General features: G+C 47.3%; 1 protein-coding gene across 3 annotated transcripts in view; it reads right to left on the reverse strand.

Moving 5' to 3' along the window:
- The window catches only part of LOC120943551 (multidrug resistance-associated protein 1-like), a 650,821-nt gene that overhangs the window by 518,713 nt on the left and 109,043 nt on the right, over positions 1 to 23,065 (reverse strand). For all 3 annotated transcript variants that reach the window (XM_040356917.1, XM_040356914.1, XM_040356915.1), the window contains exon 7: positions 4,041 to 4,172. In XM_040356917.1, the coding sequence (XP_040212851.1) occupies positions 4,041 to 4,172 (132 nt within the window). The remainder of the gene's footprint in view (positions 1 to 4,040; positions 4,173 to 23,065) is intronic.

Below are 23,065 nucleotides of genomic sequence, written 5' to 3' on the forward strand. Positions count from 1 at the left end.
TGCTACTTACAGTTATGGCCAGCTATAGATGGGGGCAGTGGACATGTTTATGCTTCACCTGTGGTGTTATATTGGTCATCAGTGCACCAACACCTTTGCAGCCATTGTGCTATATGCTGGGAGCTTGGTGTGCTCTTGTACCTTTAAAGGAGGGGTGGCTTCCCTTCAGTTCACCTTGCCCCTGTCTATCCATTAAAATGCATGTGCCTCCATTGTGGGGACACTCATTGTTTAGTGTTAGGACCACAGATATTACAGGGTGCCTTGGCGCGGCTCTGTGGCTCACGCATGCGTTTGCAAATGCGTGCGGACCGAACCCCTGTTTTTAACGCATACTGTAGACAGGTTAATTGGTTTTCTGCAAGCTGGTCGGTAAGTAGGCTTGGTTTTTCCCTGGGCATTCCCCAGGTTTTTGTTGTTACCGCTACCCATTAACCTAAAAAAGTAAAAAAAAAGTGTCGGAGAAAAACGCAGTACACAGGTTTTTTAAAGTCAATTTATTAAGGCAGCTCTAGCGTCTTTCACGATTTCTTCTCCCCTCTCTGCCTCCTCCGCTGATGTCCTGTTCTCCACTGAGGACTTCTAGCCCTCTCCAATTCTTCCGTCTTATGCGGGTCTTCTCCGTTGTCTTCTCGCTCTTTTGCCAGGTCTTCTCTCGATGTTGACTCCCGCTTTAATGCTGGTTGCACGGTGTGCCACTACTTATTTTGGCATGGGGCGTGACACAGGGGGACGTCATCCAGAGGCCCCACCCCGTATGACGTCATGGCCCCATCATGTCCCATCGGTGACGTCATGATGGATGGTGCCTCCGGGTGATGTCACCCGGTGACCCCGCCCATGCCAATATAAAGCAGTGGCACACCACGGAAGAAGACCCAGCAGACAACGGAGAAGAAACTAGAGAAGAAGAAAAAGTCGGAAGAGTGGACAAGAAGTCAGAAGAGTCACCAGAGCTGCTTTAATAAATTATTAAAAAAAAAAAAAAAAAAAAAAAAACCTGTGTACTGGGTTTTATTTTTTGATTTTTTTTTCTCTTGGAGACTGGGTAGGGGTACAATGGTACATTCACATAGGGTGGGGGCCGGGATCTGGGAACCCCCTTATTAAAGGTTTTTTTTAGATTCCGATAAGCCCCCCGCCCGCAGACAAAAGCCAGGGTTGTTGTTAAGAGGCCCTTGTCCTCAACATGGGGACAAGTTGCTTTGGGGTGGGGGGGGTGTGCAGGGCACCCAACCCCCCCCATGTTGAGGGCATGTGGCCCGGTATGGTTCAGGAGGGGGGGCTCGCTCATCCCCACCCCCTTTCCTGGCCTGCATGCTCAGATAAGGGTCTGGTATGGATTTTAGGTGGACCAGATGCCATTTTTTCGAGGTGGGGGTTCCCCTTAAAATCCATGCCAGGCCTAAGGGTCTGGTATGGTCTTTGAGGGGGAACCCATGCTGTCTTTTTTCATTTTTTGCGTGGAGTTGCCCCATAAAGAATCATACCAGACCACAAAGTGCCTGGCATTGTCAGATCCCAGTTCATTGAAGTTGGACCGATGTTAACTTAAAGTCGCAGAGCAAAGTCGGATTCCACAGTCGTACGACTGTCGTGCCGTATTAGTGTGAACCCGACCAGAATGTGCATTGCACAAACTCAGTCCACCTGTGTGCAAGAACCCCTAATGGGATGTACAAAATAAACAGTACCACTGTTTATGGCTGCAACTAACTATTATTTTCATAATCGAATAGTTTGGCCGATTATTGTTTAGATTAACGGATAATAGCCTTTAAAAAATAAAAATAAATTGCATTTAAAAAAAAATTTGGGCCAATTTGTTGTTGGGCAGATTACAAAATACAAATTGCCGCAAAAACACATTACATGCTTCTCTCCAGCTTCTCCATTGAAGTATATTGAACCAAAAAATAACTAAATAGCACTGTTTTGCGTTAAAAAGTCCTTGCCCTTTCCAAATATGCAGCAGAAGAAAAAAAAATCATGGATGTGAATGTGTCCCATAGGAAAACATGTAAATGAACTGTAGTGTGTTTCTGCAAAAAAGCACCAGCAAATAGAGGTGTGACCCAGGCTTGAGATGTTTAATAACATAATGGGGTTAAAAAAAACAAATATAAGTAGGGCTGTTACTGATCAAAATTTTTGTGTTTGATTAATCGATTTTCTTTTTTAAAATCGATTAATCGACTAATTTCGATTAATTATAATGCACATACAGATTCAACTACTTTTAGCTGTTCTCCTTGCAGTCGGGTTCCCAGTGCAGCTACCAACCACTGGAAAAATGGATAGCAGGATACAAAAAACACAAAAGGCAGCGCTCGATGGGAATAGCATTTAAACTTTTATAGTCTTCAAGTAGGTAAGAAAATAAATATTGCACTGGAGATAAAATCGATGTAGCTACATAAACTGTAAAAATGGTGCGAGTAATACCAAACGGTAGCAAAAGCAGTCATGAAAACATGTAGCCAAGTATGATACTGGTGTAAAAATGTGTACAACGATACCACTGCTGAATCCAGATGAGGAGGGGTTAACATCAGTCCGTCGTAATGTAGATGTCCGTGAAGGGAACTAAACTCCCAGTGGATAGCTGTAGAATCCCAGGTTGATTGAGGGAAGTGTAACAGCACTTGCGTGTGGTAGATAGTAAGGTCCCGCTGGCATGCAGATATGAAGGCAAAGGAGCCCTTCAGATGGACACGGCAAGCCCTGACGGTGTCCGTGACGTCACCGGAACTCCCTGAGCCAGAGAGGCGAGTACCAATCAAAAGAATTTTGATCGATCAAAAAAATGTAAGATTAATCGATGAATAGTTAATTTCCACAGCCCTAAAAATAAGTACAAAAAGAGCAAATAATCGCTACTGTAAGGGGTTACTGTGGGACAGTGAAAGTAATATTTACAGTAGCGATTTGCTTTGTTGTACTATAAAAAGGGCCAATTTTTGTTTTTTTAACCCCATTATGTTACTGGCCGATTAATCGATTATGAAAATTGTAATCGATTAATTTCATAACCGATTAGTTGTCGATTAATCGATTAGTTGTTTCGGCCCTACCACTGTTTAATTTTAGAGATGATGTGCTTTGAGAGAACATAGTTTAAGAGATTTTGCTTCAACTCTCATGTCTATAATATGCATGTAAAAAATGGAAATGCTTGTTTGACTTAAGGTGCAAAATGGTAGGTATGTGTTTGTAAACCAAAACACTTAATTTTTTTAGACAAAAAGGAGTAAGAACAAACCTCTCCGAAGTAAATGGAAATCCTCTTTAAGTTGGCAATACACTTGCAGAATTTTAGTGGAAATTTTTAGTTGTAAGAACGTTTATTCAATTTTCTAATTGTTAGTGAGGTCAAATCAATGTTTGGTTTCAACCGTAGTGATTTGAAGGAGGATTGAAATTTCTTGAATGAATTACTAATAGTGAATGTTTTTTTTTTTTTGTTTGAGAAATTACATTTATTCCAAAAAGCAAATGAAATTGAAAAATACATTTGTTAAGTCAGCAAATGTACTGAGAATTTTCATACAAACGTTTGGTAGAATAATTATACGAACATTCGGTCAAAAATCTAGCTTTAGACAGCTGGCATCAGAACAGGTGTTACTACAGTTGTGTTCGTCAAGAGATAATGGTTGCCAGGACAGATGTAGAGGGGGTACATTTTCCCAACAGAAACACAAACAATTAAAACCTGTTTGATGTCAAAGTTTACATTTTATACATTGCACGCATTTGCTTCCCAGGTGACTACTTGGACCCATGCTTTTAAATTAATCTCAAAAAATGATAAACTTTGTGATCAACTACGGACAAGCATGGCCAGTGAATGTCAAACAATCACTGCAGAAGTATATGGATTGTATAGTTCCATAGTTAGTTTGGAAAAGTCCATCCAATACCCAGTATACAACCCCAAACTGCCAATCATTGATCAATTATGGGTTATTTGTGATGCTGGTCATGTTACTGAAAAATTATGCATGTAGCGGAGACATAAATCAGGGTTGTTAACTTACTTTTTAGATTTTATGTACTCTTTTTCCCAATTCTTGGCCAAGACTGGGACAATTTCCACTGAAGTGTCTTCTTTGTTAAGGGACCATAAATCCTTAGTTTCCAGGGGCCTTTTGTACCCCTGAACCATCGTCCTAGGAAAAAAAAAATATATATATATATAAAATCGCAAAATAGCTTTTTGATGCTGCTAGAGGACACGCACACTTCATTGACAAGATTTCTTAAAAAAACAAAAACACAAATGGAGTTAACACTTAATAATTACAGTATATAAAATGTACTGTTGACATCTTAGAAATGTATGCAACTCCAAAACATGGATCGGAAACTGCACCAAAAGTGTGGACTATAATTTGTGCCACTCCAAACAAAGTAAGGTCTGTTGTATTCACTCATTGTAATGGCCTATGTCAACACTCTTTGGGTTCGGGCCAAGGGCATTAGTTTGAAATCAATTGAGACCTGCATCCAAGATCATTTAGAAAAAAAACTGACAGGTGCATTTGACCCCCTTCAAGCGAGTTCTGCATCCCTATAGACCAAGAATGCAAACCCAATTAAAATTAACAAAAGTCAATCAGCACAGACCCAAACAATGAAAACCCCCATCATATTGTGTATGCCAGATATCCTCAAGATCATTCAACAACTTAAACATTTTTTTTTCTTTCTTTAAGGAATGCAGAATGCATGTTAGCATTTAGTGACTGTATATACATTACCTTATCCTGTTTCAATCGTAGGAGTATAGTACATAAATAGCAGATAAAGATAATGTTTAGAAACAAAGAAAATGGCAAAAAATACATGGAGGGTTGTATAGTCACCAGAGGTGATTGGACACTGGCACAACCAATAAAGACAAGTTCCCCTCCATATAATCCCTCCCATAAGGGAAGTATCTCAGTTTTTGTAGCAAAGCAGTAAGGTTCCCATAGAAGGGGGAGACCTCTGTGTCCCGTGGTGTACTCCAAGAAAAAGATTTTACAGGTAAGCGGTTATAAATAAATAGGATTTTTGTACTCGCCGTAAAATCCTTTTCTCTGAAGTCCATGGACGGACACAGCTTTCTTAAGTCTTGACATTAGGGTTATGTTGTCTATTAGAAGAGGACTAGGCAGACATGTTAGATATTTAAAAACATGTAATTATACCAAAGCTGAACAGCCACGCCCAGGGGGCGGTCCCTCTGGTCATAAACCCTGACCCTGCACTCAGTTCGTCAAAAAGCAGTACAAACATAAAAAAGGAGGAGTAGGTGCTGTGTCTGTCCATGAACTTCAGAGAAAAGGATTTTATGGTGAGTACAAAAATACAAATTTTCTCTTTCGTCCATGGATGGACACAGCTTCCTTATACTCTTGATATTAGGGACGTCCCCAAGCATCCCCGACGGCTGAGGACACAAGGATGGAAGTACAATGTCCTCATTCAGATGAATGGCCGAAACCACCTTAGGAACAAACAGAGGCTGCGGGCGTAGCACCGCTTTATCCTTATGGAGGATCAAGAAGGGGGACTTGCAAGACAAGGGCGCCAACTCCAAAACCCTCCTGACAGAGGTAATGGCCACCAGAAAGGCAACTTTCTGAGAGAGTGTCAAAAGAGGGATCTCTGATGTTCTCAAAGGGAGGTTTCTGAAGTACCGAGAGCACCAGATTCAAATCCCACGGAGGTAGTGGTGGTCGAACCGGAGGAGCCACATGTCGGACCCCTTTCACAAATGTACTCACCAGTGAATGAGCTGCCAAGGGTCGTTGAAAGAAAACAGCCAAGGCTGAAATCTGTCCCTTAATGGTGCTTAAAGCAAGTTTCTGATCCACTCTACGCTGCAAAAAACAACAGGATCCTGGAAACCGAATATGCCCGTGGACGCCAGCCCATCTCCTCACACATAGATGTAGGCTTCCATGTGCAATGATAGATCTTCCGAGAAGATGACTTCCGTGCCCTCAGAACCTGACTTTCAGCCATGCCGTTAAAGCCAGTGACTGTAAAGCAGGATGAAGTATAGGACCTTGTGACAGAAGGTTCTCTAGCATCAGCAGTCGCCAAGGGATATCCGCCACCAGACGCACTAGGTTGGCGCACCAGGGACGCCGAGGCCAATCTGGGGCAATTGTTATCACCGGATTTCCCCTTGTTCTCCACTCAGTGGAGAAGACGAGGAAGAAGTTTCAGTGGGGGAAAGGCATAAATCAGCCAATACTGTCCCCACGGGGCCACCAACACGTCTGCCGCGTCCGCCCAAGGATCTTTTGACCTTGCCACAAACCTCATTTCCTTCTGATTGAGTCGAGAAGCCAGGAGATCCACATCTGGCGTGCCCCATTTCGGGGAAAGGAGACAAAACACATTCGGGTGTAGCGACCAGTCTCCTTGGTCCAGCATCTGGCAACTTAGGTAGTCCACTTGCCCGTTTTCTACACCCGTAATGTAAACGGCCCATAGAGCCGGCACGCTGCGCTCTGCCCACCGAAGGATGTGAGCAACCTCCAATGCTGCAGTCAAGCTTCTTGTTCCTCCTTGATGGTTGACATACGCCACTACCATGGTGTTGTCCGACTGGATGCTGACTGGACGCCCCTGTAACCTCTGACCAGGCTCACCCAGATTTGACAATCCAGGGACAACGGAGACTTGACCCACTTTGACAGGATCTCCCTCTGCAAGACACAAGTGTGGAATTGAGCATACGGTACCGCCTCGAAGGAGGCTAAAATGAGACCCAAGACTCGCATTGACGACCACCTGTGGGATGCCAACAGCTTTACCGCTGCCTGAAGAGTCTGCAATTTTTCAAAGGGGAGAAAAACTCTGCCTCAGAGTCGGCACCAACCCCGACTTCTGAGTGCGCGAGCTACAAGAAAATGGCCGATCGCTGTTTTAGCCATAGAAACAGCGTGGCTACAAGAAAATGGCTGCTGCTGTATTAGCAATAGAACAGCGCAGCTACAGGAAAAAAAGGATTTTTGCACTCAACGTAAAATCCATTTCTCTGAGTTCATGGACGGACACAGCAGCCTTTGAACCTTAGGGCATTATATCCTTCCTTCTAGGAGAGATTAGGCAGAAAACAGCACTTTAAGTGTTAACACTTTCCTCAGTACAGTTCCTCCCAGGGGGCGTGGTCCCCCGGGTATAACCCACACTCTGCCTCAGCAGCTCCAGTTCGTAACAAGCAGTACAAACAAAAGGAGGGGTGGGTGCTGTGTCCGTCAATGAACTCAGAAATGGATTTTACTGGGAGTACAAAAATCCTATTTTCTCTTCCGTTCATGGACGGACACAGCAGCCTTTGACCTTAGGGACGTCCCCAAGCAGTGTCAAAAAAATTTGAGGGGTGGGAAAAACACTAACCTAACCAACCTAAAACTGCCGCCTGTAACACCTTGCAGCCGAAGGAGGCATCCGGAGATGCACTCACATCCACCTTGTAAAATTTTGAGAAGGTGTGGATTGACGACCAGGTCGCTGCCTTACACACCTATAACACAGAGGCTTGATGACGGAAAGCCCAAGAAGCACCGATCGCCCTGGTTGAATGCGCCGTAACCTGAAAGGGAGGCGCCCGCCCCTTCAGGGCATAGGCCTGAAGCACAACCTGTCTGATCCACCTAGAAATGGTGGCCGACGAGCCCGCCAGACCTTTTTTAGGACCATTCACCGACACGAACAGTGAGTCCGACTTCCGGTACGGAGCCTTAACAGAAAAGTACACCCGTAGGGCCCAAACCACATCCAGGGAATGCAAAGTGGCCTCCTTCGGGTTTTTCGGCCGAGGACACAAGGATGGCAACACAATGTGCTCATTAATGTGAAAAGCCGAAAAGACCTTTGGGGGGAAAAAGACGGCTGCGGCCGCAGCACCACCTTATCCTCATGAATGACCAAGTAGGGAGTCTTGCAGGACAAGGCCGCCAGTTCAGACAGTAATTGCTACCAGAAAAACCACCTTCTGTGACAGTCAACAAAGGGATCTTCCGAATGTCCTCAAAGGGAGCTTCTTGAAGCACCGAGAGTACTAAATTCAAGTCCCATGGGGGCAGTGGAGGACGCACAGGAGGGGCCACATGCCGGACCCCCTGCACAAACGTACGCACCCAGGAGTGCGCCGCCAAGGGTCGCTGAAAGTAAACAGCTAGAGCCGAAATCTGACTCAACCGTACTCAAGGCGAGAGCCTGATCCACTCCACGCTGTAAGAACAGCAGGATCCGGGACACCATGTACGTACGGGGGTGCCAATTCATCTCTTCACACAGAGATGCAAGTCTTCCACGTACGATGGTAAATCTTTTGTTAAGTTGACTTCCTTGCACGCAGCATGGTAGAGACCACCGAGCCTGACAGGCCCCGGTCCTTCAGTACCTGGCTCTCAACAGCCACGCCGTTAAAGCCAGCGACTAAAGCAGGGTGAAAGATTGGATCCTGCGACAGAAGATCTTCTCTCAGCGGTAGACGCCAAGGGACGTCTGCCACCAGACGCACCAGGTCCGCGTACCAGGAGCGGCGCGGCCAATCTGGGGCGATCAGGATTGTTGGAATTCCTTCAGGTTCCACTCTGCACAGCAGGCGAGGAAGAAGCTTCAGAGGAGGGAAGGCGTAAATTAGGCGATAGTGACCCCAAGGTGCCACCAACGTGTCTGACGCGTCCGCCCAGGGGTCCTTCGACCTGGCCACGAACCGTGGCACCTTCCGATTGAGACAGGACGCTAGAAGGTCCACGTCTGGAGTGCCCCACTTTTGGCACAGACTCTGAAATGCCTCCGGGTGGAGTGACCACTCTCCTTGGTCTAGTGTTTGGCGACTTAGGTAGTCGGCTTGCCAATTCTGTACTCCCAGAATGTACACGGCCAACAGAGCCGGAACGGATCTTTCGGCCCACCGAAGGATGTGCGCGACCTCCATCGCTGCAGCTGAGCTCCGTGTGCCTCCCTGATGATTGACGTACGCCACGGCCGTGGCGTTGTCGGACTGGATCCTGACCGGTCGGTCCTAAAGCTCCAGGGACCACCTGGCAAGGCAAAACTTGATTGCTCGGAGCTCCAGTACATTGATTGGAAGGCGGGAATCCTCCTGAGTCCAGCGCCCCTGGGCCGACTGAGTGCCCCAAACGCCCCCCCCCCCAACCAGAGAGGCTGGCATCCGTCGTGACCACTGTCCAATGGCACGGCAGAAACAACTTCCCGGTCCGAAGCACCGGAGACGTCAGCCACCACACCAGGGAGGACTTGACCAGTTGATTCATCTGAATCTGGTAATCCAGAGATGAAGGGAGCTTGTCCCAACAAGACAGAATTTCCTTCTGCAGCACCCGGGTGTGGAATTGGGCATACGGAATTGCCTCATGCAGAATCGAAGAGATGACCACTTCTGGGTCGACAACTGCTGCACCGCAGATTGCAGTGTCTGAAGTTTCTCTGTTGGGAGAAAAACTCTTGCCTCTGCGGAATCCAGGACTAACCCCAGGTATTCCTGTCGCTGAGACGGAACCAACACAGACTTCTGGATATTCAAATTGAAAATGATCCTCCCCGATCGCAAAGCGCAGAAACCTCTGGTGCTTTGTGCATGTGGGAACATATAGGTATGCATCCATGATATCCAAGGACGCCATAAAGTCCCCCTGATGGAGTGCTGCCACTACCGAGCGAATCGACTCAATTCTGAATTTTTGCACTTTGACAAAACAATTGAGGGCCTTGAGGTCCAGGATTGGACGGCCCCCCTCCTTCTTGGGAACTACAAACAGATTGGAGTAAAACCCCTGAAACCGTTCCATCGAGGGAACCGGCACAATCACTTCCCTGACCAGAAGATCCTGGACAGCCCCTGACCGATCCTTCCGGCGATCCGGAGGAAGCTGGAGGGAAAAAATCTGTTTGGTGGACGAGAAAAAAAAACACACTATCTTGTACCCTGAGGAAACTACTTTGCAAACCTTCGGAAAGAAGAGACCTCCACCGAGCCGCGAATTCGCGAAGCCGGCCCCCCACCCGAGACACGGGCGGGGGCAGACCTTCATGCGGAAGCAGGCTTGTCCGCAGGCTTGCGGTACCAGGTGCGCTTTTGTCCTGTAGCGGGGGTCTTGGCACCTTGAAAACTTTTTCCTGACGCACTGGGCGGGCAAAAAAAAAAAACGCTTGGGGGTAGTAAAGGAGGGCCCTTGCTTACGGCGAGGCTCCTTGCCCTTCCCAGACTGTGGGAGCAGTGTGCTCTTACCACCTGTGGCATCCTTTATGTCGTCATCCAGGGACGCCCCAAAAAGCCGTTCACCCTTAGAGGACTGGGCCGCAGACCAACACTTCAGCCACACAAGACGACGTAGTACCACCGCGTAGGCGGAGGCCCTGGAGAGCAAAGGGAGCGTATCCAGGGCCAACTCACAGACAAACTTCAGACCCTGAACCAACTGTTCAGCCAGGTCCACACAGGTCTCGGAAGCACTCTGCGCCTCCAGCTCCTGTAGCAAGAACTTTGCCCGTTCAGTAAGTGTCTGCGACACCAGAGTCCCGGCCAAAACCGGTCTTACTGCCGAACCCACAACTGTGAACATGGAGCGAGCCACAGCCTCCACTCTGTCTGCAGGGTCCTTAAAGGCGGGAGCCCCTTCCACAGGCAAAGCGAGGTGGTTTTGCTCAATCTGGACACTGGAGGGTCCACTGACGGGAGGAGAGACCCACTTTTTTAAAAAGTCCTCCTCAAAAGGGATAATGGGTCGCAAAATATTTAGGAACAGCAAAAACTTTCTGCGGCGTAACCAATTCCTTGTATAACAATTTGTCCAAAATATGGAACACAGGGAACACTCTTGCGGTGCGGGGTGGCTTGCGGAACCCAAAAGGGACCAGCACATCCGATGCCTCCGCCAAATTCTCAAGTTTCTGAGTATCCCGCAACGCAGAGATAAGAGCTCCAACAAATTCCTGATCATGCACTGACCCTGAAGCAGAGTCATCCTCACTGTCTGTGTGGGTTATCATCTGACATGACAGAACCAGAGCCAGACGCAATAGCAGGGCCTGATTCTGTGTCAGAGGCATCCCCAGCAGGCTCAGGGAGGGGGCGCTTTTTACCCCCCTTCTGGCGACTCGTCGCTTCAATCCTGGCGAGAAACGCCTCAAGGACTGCCGTCATAGCCTCTACAGAGGTGGCAGGGTCATTAAGGGTTAACTCAGGCATTGCTGAGGTAGAAGTTCCTGGTTCAGGCTCCATGTTGTCCCCACCGCTATGCATCCCTAGCACTGCAAGGCAGAAAAACCCACCGGTCACCTCCCGTCCTGCGACCACCGGCTGGAGGCATTCCGGACAGAACCAACGTCTGCTAAATGGCATGGTTGACGGCCAGACACACTGACAAGGCCATAGAGACCGGTCATATGTGTGCCCTGGAACACGTAGTTCCCCGGCCACCCCTGGAGCAATGGGGCATGTTGTGGATGACCCAGAGCTGAGCTGAGGGCCGGCACACGCTCGATGGCTGAACATGGGGGGACTATGGCAGTTGATAGTAGAATCTCAGGATCCAAAAAAATGCAGAAACAAAAAAAAAAAAAAATCGCTAAAAAAATCCAGAGTACAGGGACTCCAGAAGGAAACTAAAGCTGCTGAGGCAGAGTGTGGGTTATACCCAGGGGACCACACCCCCTGGGAGGAAAGTGTTTTAAAACTTAAAGTGCTGTTTTCTGCCTAATCTCTCCTGGAAGGAAGGATATAATACCCTAAGGTCAAAGGCTGCTGTGTCCGTCCATGAACGGAAGAGAAATGGCGCCGGCGCATCCAAAATGGCGCCAAATCGTTTGAGGTAAAAATAAAGGCCACAAAACAATGGATTACCTGAGAAGAGGCCCCCCAAAAGGCAGACCACCTACACTAGAGCGGACCCGGACACCCCGCAGCAGCCCTCAGTCAGGACCCGGAGACCACCTCAGGGACCCCCCCGTGAGGTACACAGCAGGCCCAGCAGTGCATGGGGAGAAGGGATGGATGGGGAGAGAGGAAAGGGAGGACAAGAGACCCCCTAATCTACCACCCCAGGAATGCCCATCTGTTCCATCCTGCCAAGACAGGGGGAACATTTCTTACCTGTCCCTGCGAGGACAGCTTGACGCGTTCCTGACAGACCCATCCCGAGCAGTAAGGAGTGGCTGTCGGCCAGGGCCCACTGTGACTGGACAGCAGTAGCCTGGGCATATGTGGGCCCCGGAGCATATCACTCACTGGCCACCCCTGGAGCAAACGTGGCATGTCGTGGCCGACCCAGCGTGTAGCTAAAGGCCTGCTCACGCTCGATGGCCGCACTGGGAAGACAAGTGTGTATATTATCCAGCCGGCAGTTGATAGTAGATCTCAGGATCAAAAAGTAAAAATAAAAATGTAAAAAAGTTCTCCAAGACCAATGGGCCCCTAGGGAGCCAGGTCCTTCTACACTAGGCAGAAAAAAAAACTGGAGCAGCTGAGTGCAGGGTGAGGGGTTATGACCAGAGGGACCGCCCCCTGGGCGGGGCTGTTCAGCATTGGTATAATGACATGTTTTCCATTATCTAATATGTCTGCCTAGTCCTCTCCTAATAGACGAAACATAACCCTAATGTCAAGACAAAGAATCTGTGCTTGTTCATGAACGAAAGAGAGATCCTATTTTCTTTATTGTACATCATGGGACACAGAGCCTCTATTCATTACATAGTGGGACATTCCAGAGCAATGCTCAATGAAGGGTGGGAGACACAGATCAAGCAGGCCACTAACTGACAAGAAGCCCTATACTGCTGCAAGCAGTACGCTACGCCCAAAAGGCGGAATCCTCATTTCCTTTTACATCCATTTGATAGAATTTGGTAAATGTATGGACTGAAGACCAATCTGCAGCTTTACAGATCGGAGCCATGGAAGCCTGGTGATGCACTGCCCATGAAGCACTTATTACCCTGGTAGAGTGCGCCTTGACAGAAAAAGTAGGAATCTTGTTCCTTAAGCCATAAGCTTGAATAATTACTGGATTTTGATGCCGCTTGGACCATCTGGCAAAATAAACAAAACATCTGTTTTACGTATCTGAGCAGTTGCCTGCAGATACACTTTTACTGCTCTCACTGCATCGAGAGTGGAATAACTTTTCCCCCGCTGTCTGCGGATCAGGAGACAAGGGAGGCAAAATAATGTCTTGATTTAAATAAAATGCCGACACCACCTTTGGTAAAAAGGTAGGATGGGGTCGTAGTACAATTTTGTCTCTGACAAATTAAATAAGGCTCATTACAAGAAAGAGCTGTCAACTCTGATACTCTTCTAGCAGAAGAGATAGCAATCAAAAGGGCCAATTTCCTGCTTAAAAGAATCAAAGGAATATGGTGGATAGGTTCAAAAGGTTGCTTTTGCGAGACTAACAAAACCAAGTTCAAATCCCAGGGACATAAGGGAGCCTTGATATTTAACCCTTGATGGTACTCCAGGCAAATTTCATATCCATTAATTGGCAAAAGGCGAGAATCCTACTTATAGCATACTTTTGAGTATTCCACCCTCTGGATTCACACCAGAAAACATACGCCTTCCAGACTCAGTAGTAGATTAGCCTGGAGGCTAGCTTTCTAGCATGAATGAGTGTAAAAAGTACTGGACCCGAGAGCCCTTGTTTTTTTAAAAACGTAGGTCTCAGTAGCCAGACTGTCAAATTTAGCCTTTGTAAGGAAGGGTGGAACACTGGACTCTGACAGTAGGTCGTGACTTGGTGGAAGTACCCAAAGTCTTCCTACCGCCATCGTTAAGATCTCGGCATACCAGGGCCTTCTGGGCCAATATGGGGCCACTAGGAGTACTGGTATTCCCCCCTCCTTGATCCGGCAAAGTAGTCATTGTAATAGAGGGATCGGGGGGAATGCATGGATCAATGAGAATTGATTCCAAAGAATTATCAGAGCATCCAGCGGATCTTTCGTCCTGGACACAAAGTTGTCTAACTTCCTGTTGAGCCTGGAAGCTAGCAGGTCTACATCTGGGGTCCCTCATCTCTGGCATGTTGCCCGAAAGACATTGGGGTGGAGACCACTCTCCTGGTGACAGCTGCTGGCGACTTAGATAGTCTAATTGCCAGTTTTCTACCCCTGGAAAGAAGAAGATTGCAGAAGAACAAGGAACATGTTTTTCTGCCCATGTCAAAATCAGATTCACCTCCTTCTGGGCATGCCAACTCCGGGTGCCTCCTTGGTGATGGATATAAGCTACTGCAGTAGCATTGTCTGATTGAATCTGAACAGGGTGGCCCTGTAACCTGTGTGTCCAGGTTCTGAGGGCCAAATATACTGCCCGAATCTCCAGTATGTTCATGGGCAGGCTCTCTTCGGTCTTGGCCCAGGTACCCTGGGCTGAAGCTTCTTCTAACACTGCTTCCCAGCCCAACAGGCTGGAATCCGTAGACACAACCTTCCAGGTGACTGGGAGAAGGGACCTTTCTTTCCGCAAGTTCTCGGTCTTTAACCAACTGAAGCTTTGGTGTACTTGTGGAGACAGGCGCATGGGTAAATCCAGAGCTTGGCTTTTCCTGTTCCAGGTAGCTAGAATATTGCTTTGCAGTAGTCTCGAATGAAACTGGGCGTAAGGAACAGCCTCGAAAGAGGCCACCATCTTCCCCAATAGCCTCATACAGAGGCAAATCAATGGTCCTTTCTTCGCCCCGACTTTGTGGATCAATTCTCGTAAAGACTTGATCTTTGGCTCTGGGAGGAATACCCTGCTTTGGGCTGTGTCTATGATCATGCCCAAATACTCTACCCTTCTTAGGGCTTGTAGGGAGGATTTCTGTAAGTTTATGATCCATCCTAAATTCTTCAGGTATTTTACTGTATTGAGCACTGCGTGATCTAATCCTTACACCGACTATGGGTGCAACGGATCAAAAAACTCACGGTTCGGATCGTTCCTCGCATCAGAGTCACGGATCGGATAATTTTTCGGATCAGCAAAAACTGTGTTCCAAATTGTGGCCTCACTGTGCCCCAAATTGCAGAATCGCCGGGGCGGAGAAAGTGAGAGGGCCGGATTTCCTCTCCTTGCCCCCCAAAGGCCAGGTTCCGCAATGCACCCCCTCCCCTCCCCAACAAACCACCCCCCCTCCAAATCAACGGGGAATGGCAATTGGATGGCAGGGTTAGTTCAAACTTTTTTTTTGTTTAATTTTATTTTTAATATTTTTCTTATTCTTTATACAATTACTTTTTTTTATTAATTTAATTATTATTTCTTATATTTTATCAAATTTTTTTCACTTTACTTTATTGCTATCACACAGGAGAAAAAATTCCCTGTGTGATAGCAATTGAAGGTGACAGGTTCTTTTTATTGACCAGGTTCTCTTTATTGACCCTCTCACCTCCAAAAAAAAGAAGTCCTAGCATGTGTGCTAGAACTCCTGTCACAGCTGAGAAAGGAAGAGCACAGCTCACCCCTTCTCACTGTGTACAAAGGCGGCAGGAACAGGAGACAGACTCAGCGGCTGGGGGGAGGAGGGGGGGGGATGAAGGAGTCCCGAAGACAGAGCCAGCCGAGAGATGTAGAAATGTATGAGGGGAGGGGAGGACGGACGGCAGCACATATTCTCTGCTAGAAAGCAACTCACCGTCCGTATGTTGAAACTGTCTCCGCTCTGCTCGCCCGCCTCCTCCTAACCCCACGCTGTGATAGACAGAACACATCTCAGCATTGGACCCGCATTCGGTCTATCACAGCATGGTTAGGAGCAGGCAGGGCTGTGCGTGAGCAGAGCGGAGACAGTTTCAAAGTGTGTTTTACCGCTCTGCAATCCTGCCGCACACCGCGGATCACGTGTGTGCCGACCTGAAGTCCGTGCGGATCACCGATCAACGACGATCCGTTGCACCACTAACACTGGACTGATCTATCACAAGTACATAGTCTAGGTAGGCCATCACCGCTATGCCCCGTGACCTGCTTTGCCAACAGAGGGGCCAGAACCTTTGCAAATACCCGGGGTGCAGTTGCCAAACCAAAAGGGCAGAGCCACAAACTGGAAGTGGCGATGTTCTACCGCAAACTTTAGGAACTTTTGGTGAGCGGGATGGATAGGCACATGTAAATATGCGTCTTTGATGTCTATAGACGGCAAGAATTCTCTGCCTTGTAGGGTGGCGACCACGGATCGAATAGTCTCCATTCGCAAATATTCAGAAACCGATTCAGAGATCTTAGATCCAGGGTGGGTCTGACGTCTCCATTTGGTTTTGGAACCACAAAGAGGTTTGAGTAAAAAACTAAACCTTGCTCCTTTAGGGGTACTTCCATGATTACCCCTCGAGACATTAAGTTATCCAATCCTTTGAAGAAGGATCTTTTTAATGGTTCTTTGGAGAGCCTTGAACTTTGGAACCGGTAAGGTGGGAAGTAGCAAAAGACGGATGGACGGCCGCACACCAAAGAACTCTTGAGTTGTCTTTATTGAAGAAACATAAGCAAACACGCAAATACACAGCAGGAATCAAAAACAGCCGACGCGTTTCACACTTAGTTAGTGCTTATTCATGGCCCAAGTACAACTAAAACACATACAAAATAAATAGTGCTGACAAAAAGACATTTGACCCGAATTAGCCACTAGTGAAAGAGAGCCTATGAGTAGAGGCAATACTTCAGCTGTGGCAAAATCAGAGTGCACTTGTGTGAATGAAGAGGAAGCAAAGAAATTCAAAAAATCATCAGGTGCAAGTAAATCGCATGTCACTGAAATAATAAACAAGGCATAAGTGAAAAAAAGTGGCGATACATTGATATTAGTGCGTATATCGATTCACATGTGGAATACAAATATGATGAAAATTAAATATAATATAATGTATATAATCACAAAGTGGACATTGCTGGCGTAACTGCAGAGATTGTAATAAAGTTTCTGCAGAAAAATAAGGTGCGATCTCTCGAAATTCTAGCTTGTACCCTAGGGATACTGCGCAAACTACCCACTTGTCCTGGATTTCTGTCTGCCATACCACCGAAAACTGCCGAAGCCGTCCCCCCATAAAGAGGCTTTGGGGTTTTGCTTGTTAGCTTTTGAACCCCACAATTTCTTGTTCTTCTGGACCTGGCTTTCTTTAGCCTTTGTGGCTGGCTGATGCAGTCGCCACTGGCTGGAGGCAGACCTTCCGGGAGCCGGGGAGAGAGAACTTTCAAAACAAGGACGCTTGTTTTTCTTCTTCTCTGGCAATAGGTTAGGTTTTACCGCTCAATATCTTTTATATACATTTGTCCAACTCATCCCCAAAGAGGCGTTCGCCATGGAAGGGGAAACTGGCCAAAAGCTTTTTGCATGGAGCTTCCGCTGACTAATGCTTTAGCCAAAGAATTCTGTGCATATGCACCAGCTGGAGTGTGAGGCGAGATGCTTGCTGAACAGAATCTCTCATGGCATCCACAGTAAAACATAAGGCCTTAGGCAGATTCTCCCAAAGTTTGATCAGTTCCGGAGGCAGATCTTTCAGCCCCTGTTTTACTTTCCTTTAGAACCTGACACATCAAAGCTGCCGCCACAGCAGGTTGGACCACAGCACCAGCCAAAAGGAAGGAAGACTTTACTAAAGATTCCAATTTCTTTTCAGAAGGATCTTTAAATACCTGAGCATTGTCCACTGGACAAATCAGGTTCTTATTTACACAAGAGATAGCTGCATCTACAGAGGGCAGACTCCACTTCTTGGTAAATTTCTCCTCCATAGGATAAAGAACCTCAAACTTTTTAGGAGGTGAAAAACGCTTATCAGTCTGCGTAAATCAGATTCTCCAGTAAAGGATGAACTGGAAAAGAACATGCACCCTGCTGGGATCTTAATAGACCCAGGGAGGAGACAGGTGATTCAGTTAACTCTGGAGGGTAACTTAAATGTAGAGCGTACTGCTTCAGCATAACATTGCACCTGCAATCTCAGAACCTGGGAAGCAGAGAAAGTTTTTTCTAAAATCCCTGATCCCTCTGACTCCTCATCCTTATCCCCTGATGGTGCAACATCATCCTCATCATCCTAATATTTTTCAGTAAGCAGATCTAAAACAGAAGGAGAACTACTTCGCTTTTTGTCCTTTTGTGAGGACTTTGCGATTAAAGTAGCGATTCTCCCTTCTAAGTTGTTCAGGGCTGCCGTCGAAGTGTCCTCAGTGACATATGTAGGCACCAGCTCCACAGGAGAGGCTGCTACTCCTGATAGAGGCAAAACCTCATCCTGTACAGGCGCGTCAGATATTACAGGAGAGGAAGGTACAGAGCAGGCACGGTTAGAGGCCCCTGTGTCCTGCGGCAATGCTTTTTGGTTTTTAGTCCCTGAAGAGACCAGATACCAAAACTTCACCCATCACGACGGGTATGTGTGCCAACCTTCAGGGATATGGGTTCCTATTTAAAGGAGACCTCTTCCCTGGGCCTTGTAAAAAAGACTCTGCCAGGACCTTTAGCGCACAGTGTAGTGAAAGTGCTGGACCCTAGAGCCCAGTCCTACAAAGAGACATTAAAAGGCGATACCTCGTTCACGAGGCCCCGATACCATCCAGTTTTGTCGTAAAACTTTAGGCGTCTTGGATCGACCCGAAAGTGTAGCTCTTTTACCCCTAGAGGGCATCTTCTGTAGAGCTTCCTTCAGCACATTCTAAACACGTCCAACAACTTAGACACTGGGGAAAAAACTGAGGTACTTCCCTTATGGGAGGGGTTATATGGAGGGGAACTTGTCTTCATTGTGCCAGTGTCCAATCACCTCTGGTGACCATACAACCCACTATGCAATGAATAGAGGCTCTGTGTCCCGTGGTGTGCGATAAAGAAATGTTACTAAATAAGATACAAACCTGCATTCACTGGATATCCCATTCTGTAAGGCCAGCACATGACTGGGTATACACATTGAATACAGATGTTCCTTGTTTGCTTTTTCTTCTCCATGTGACAGTATTGTACAGAGTGATTGTACCTCTGGAGACTTATTTCTGGTCGTCTTATATGGGAGCAAGAATCAAACTCCCAATTTAAAGAGTAACTCCACTTTCGTTGAGGGAAAAAAAAAAAAAAACATTCCCCCTCTGGGTGTTACTGTATATGTACAATGCAAGGATTTTAACAAACTTTGTAGCAGATTACTACCTTTTGCTATTCTGAAGATATCACAATTTGTTTCTCTGTGCCCATGTGCCCATGGGAGTGGTTTCATTAATATCAACCAGCTGCTGCACCTGCAGAGCTCCAATTGCAGGATCTGCATCCCTTTAGGCCCGGTTCACACTGGTATGACATACGCTCCAATTTTGGGAGTACATGTCGCATTAGGCCCCGTACACACGACCGAACATGTCTGCTGAAACTGGTCCGCGGACCAGTTTCAGCAGACATGTTCGGTCGTGTGTACGGCCGATCGGACAGGATTCCAGCGTACATTTGCCCGCCAGACCGTTTTCGAGCGAAGAAATGTTTCTAAACTTGCTTAGAAACATGCCCGCTGGAATCCTTTCCATCGGACATGTTCGGTCGTCTGTACAGACTTACCGTCCATGTCCGAGCGGCCGCCATCCCTCGCATGCGTCGAATGACTTCGACGCATGCGTGGAAGCATTGACCTTTCAGCGTCGCGCACGTCGCGGCAACGGCGCAAACACGTCACCGCGCTGTCTGTCCGCGCGGATTGTCTCTCATTTCTGTATGATGGTGTGTACAGCCATCATACAGAAATCTCCGGGCGGGCATGTCCGCTGAAAACGGTACGGCGGACCGTTTTCAGCGGACATGTTTGCCCGTGTGTACAAGGCCTTACATGTATAAATCCATAGTTCCCTACAAGAGCCGTATTAACTGGTCCAACTTTGAAAGAGGTTCCTGCACTACTTTTGGTCCAACTTGGGCACGATTTCAGCCCATTGATCTGAATGCAAGTCGGATCATTATCTTAACTGATCCGACTAGTGCTCTGGGGATCTTGACTGGGAACCCCCACACCAAAAAAAAGAAAAAAAAACACGGGGTGGGGTCTCCCACCCAGAACCATACCAGAACCTTGGGATCTGGTATGCATATCAAGGGGAACCCCCATGCCAAAAATATAAAAAACTGCGTGGTGCCTCCCGCAGAATCCATACCGCACCCCACCCCAAAGCACCTGGGGACAAGAGCCTTTTTCTGACAACCGTGGGTGGTGGTTGTGTGGGTCTGCGGGAAGTGGGCTTATCGGAATCTGGAAGCCCCCCATGTGAATGAGTAGGGGGGTACATTGAACCCCTACTCATTCACCCAAAAAAGTGTCAAAAATAAATAAAAATAGCACAGGTTTTTGACAATGTTCTTTATTAAAAATGAAGAATGTCCCCCATCGTAGCTCCAACATGTATTCTCCCTCTGGTTCTTCTCCCTCTGCTGCTGTCTTCTTTCTCTGGTTCTTCTGCCGGTTCTTCTCCCTCCACTGTCTTCTCCCGACGCTAGCTCCCCTAGTTGTAACAGCTTCATTCTCTGCCGGTTCTTATATAGCCATGGGACGTGGCCAACGAGTGATGTCATCCGGAGACAACCACCCCTTGTGATGTCACAGCACCATCATGCCCCCAGGTGGTGATGACACAAGGGGGCGGGGTCTTTGGATGATGCCATAAGTTATATAAGAAGCGTCAGAGACCGGAGCTGGCAAAACTGCAGAAGAACCTGAGGAAGAACACAGCAGTGGAGGGAGAAAAACCGAAGGAAGAAGACGACGACATCGTCAGCAGAGGGAGAAGAACCGGAGGAGGGAGAAGACACGGAGCTACGACAGGGGACATTCTTCATTTTTTATAAAGGACTTTGTCAAAAACCTGTGTACTGTTTTATTTATTTTTGATACATTTCTGGGTGAATGAGTAGAGGTACCAGTGTACCCCTACTCATTCATATGGGGGGCGGGACCCCCACAACCACACCTGCGCTTGTCAGGAGGAGGCCCTTGTTCTTTGGGGTGGGGGCGCAAGGCACCCCCCATGTTGAGGGCATGTGGCCTGGTATGGTCCAGGAGGAGGGGGCAACTCGCTCCCCCACACTTTTCCTGACCTGCATGATCGGATAAGGTTCTAGTATGGATTTTGGGAGGGGGGTCGACACCATTTTTTTTTGGCATGGTGGTTCCCCTTTAAATCCATACCAGATCTGAAGGGTCGGGTATGGTTCTGGGGGTGGGGGGCCCCCACCTCTTATTTTGGCGTGGAGTTCCCCCCCCTCAAGATTCTTACCAGACTTACAGGGCATGGTATAGTCAGATCAAAGTCAGATTCCATTCATTGAAGTTGCATGGAAGTCAGACATGAAGTCGTAGGGCAAAGTCGGATCAGAAGTCGTCCAACTTCCATGTCGAAGCAGTGTGAAACCGGCCTTAGACGTGATTTCCTATAGGGAGCATCTTACCAAAAATTACATTTATGTTGCAGGAGATGCCAAAAATCTGACTTGGTGCAGATTTTTGGGAAAATCAGTGAGCCAAATCACACAAGTAGGAAATTATGTTTCTGGGGGGCGTACTGTACATATTCAGTGTGCAGCATACCTCCAGGTAACCATATTGCAGAAAATTACAGAGCTGCAGATTGAAAAAAGGAAAGATACATTTTAAAAAGATTCAATTACAAATATGACATATGTCACAATTGTACATTAGGGGTGTTGAATATAATCGTTGCATCGCGATTCGGGGCCCCCCCGATTCGGCATCGATGCATGTGACCCCAATAATCTATGTCGGATGACGTCATCCCGACTTGCCCCGCCCCTCCCGGGAGATCGCTCCGAGCAGGTCTTTTAAAAAAATTTTTGTAATGAATGCGTGTTGTAATCCATTAAGTGGCCGGCGTTGTGTGTGCTTTTTTTAAATATATGTAGATTCATACCTCGTAGCTCCGTGTGTGGTAACTGTACATGCGATCATGTGACTCCATGGTCCGGCCCGCCTCTCTCTTCCTCTGTCCTCTCACATCCCTTGTCTCAAAGTCTCTTCTGATGTCAGCCCCGCCTGCCTCTCTTGTGATCTGTTACTTTAGCTATAGACGATGGGCGGGGCTGAGAACGGACATCAGGGGAGATGAGAGGCAGGTCAGAGCATGGAGTCACATGAGGGGAATGCAATATACACACAGAGACATGAGGTATGATTTTGCATATGTTTTAAAAAGCACATTACAGCCCTGGCTATAACAGCATTTAGTATCACAGGTATTTTATCAGCAGTCTGACTCCTACATGTGCTCTGCCCTGTGCTGACATTTCTTTGCACATTCCACTGTGTTAACTCCTAGTGTGCTGGAATGTGCAAAGAGTCAGAGAAATTTCAGCAGACAGTGCAGTGAAACTCACAGGGCTGTCAGTTGTGGAATCTAATCCCTGAGTCCTGAGTGACCCCCCCCCCCCAGCAGCCGTGTGTATATTCCTGTGCACTTTTTAAAGGGGAGTTTCACCCTATTTACACCCTTTAAAAATGCACAGATGACAATGAACCCTCAATAAAAAATATCAGTACAGCGAGGACTTGGGAATGTGTCAATTGTAATAGAAAATAAATAACACGGCAGTCCTCGCTGTACTGATATTTTTATTGAGGGTTCATTGTCATCTGTGCATTTTTAAAGGGCGTATTGATGACAATGTCAGCACATAAAAACACACTGAAAATGCACAGGCAAAATCATGTATTTTCCTCATTGTTCCCTCCAATCATCCTGTGTGCGCAGAACAGCATGTAAGTACAGAGGAGGAGGGGCTGCTGTTATCTGGGGACACAGGGGGGGGTAGGGGCATGTAGTGGAATCTGATGTGTCACCTGTGATAAGTCATTGTCACTGCAGGGACTGGGCTGTATGGAGGAGAAATATAGACCATCTCCTGTACTGTGTCCGCAGTCTCTGATCATCTCCTGTACTGTGTCCGCAGTCTCTGACCATCTCCTGTAGCATGTCTGCAGTCTCTGACCATCTCCTGTAGCATGTCTGCAGTCTCTGACCATCTCCTGTAGCATGTCTGCAGTCTCT

Source organism: Rana temporaria, chromosome 6 (genome assembly GCF_905171775.1).
Source record: "Rana temporaria chromosome 6, aRanTem1.1, whole genome shotgun sequence".
NCBI lineage: Eukaryota > Metazoa > Chordata > Amphibia > Anura > Ranidae > Rana > Rana temporaria.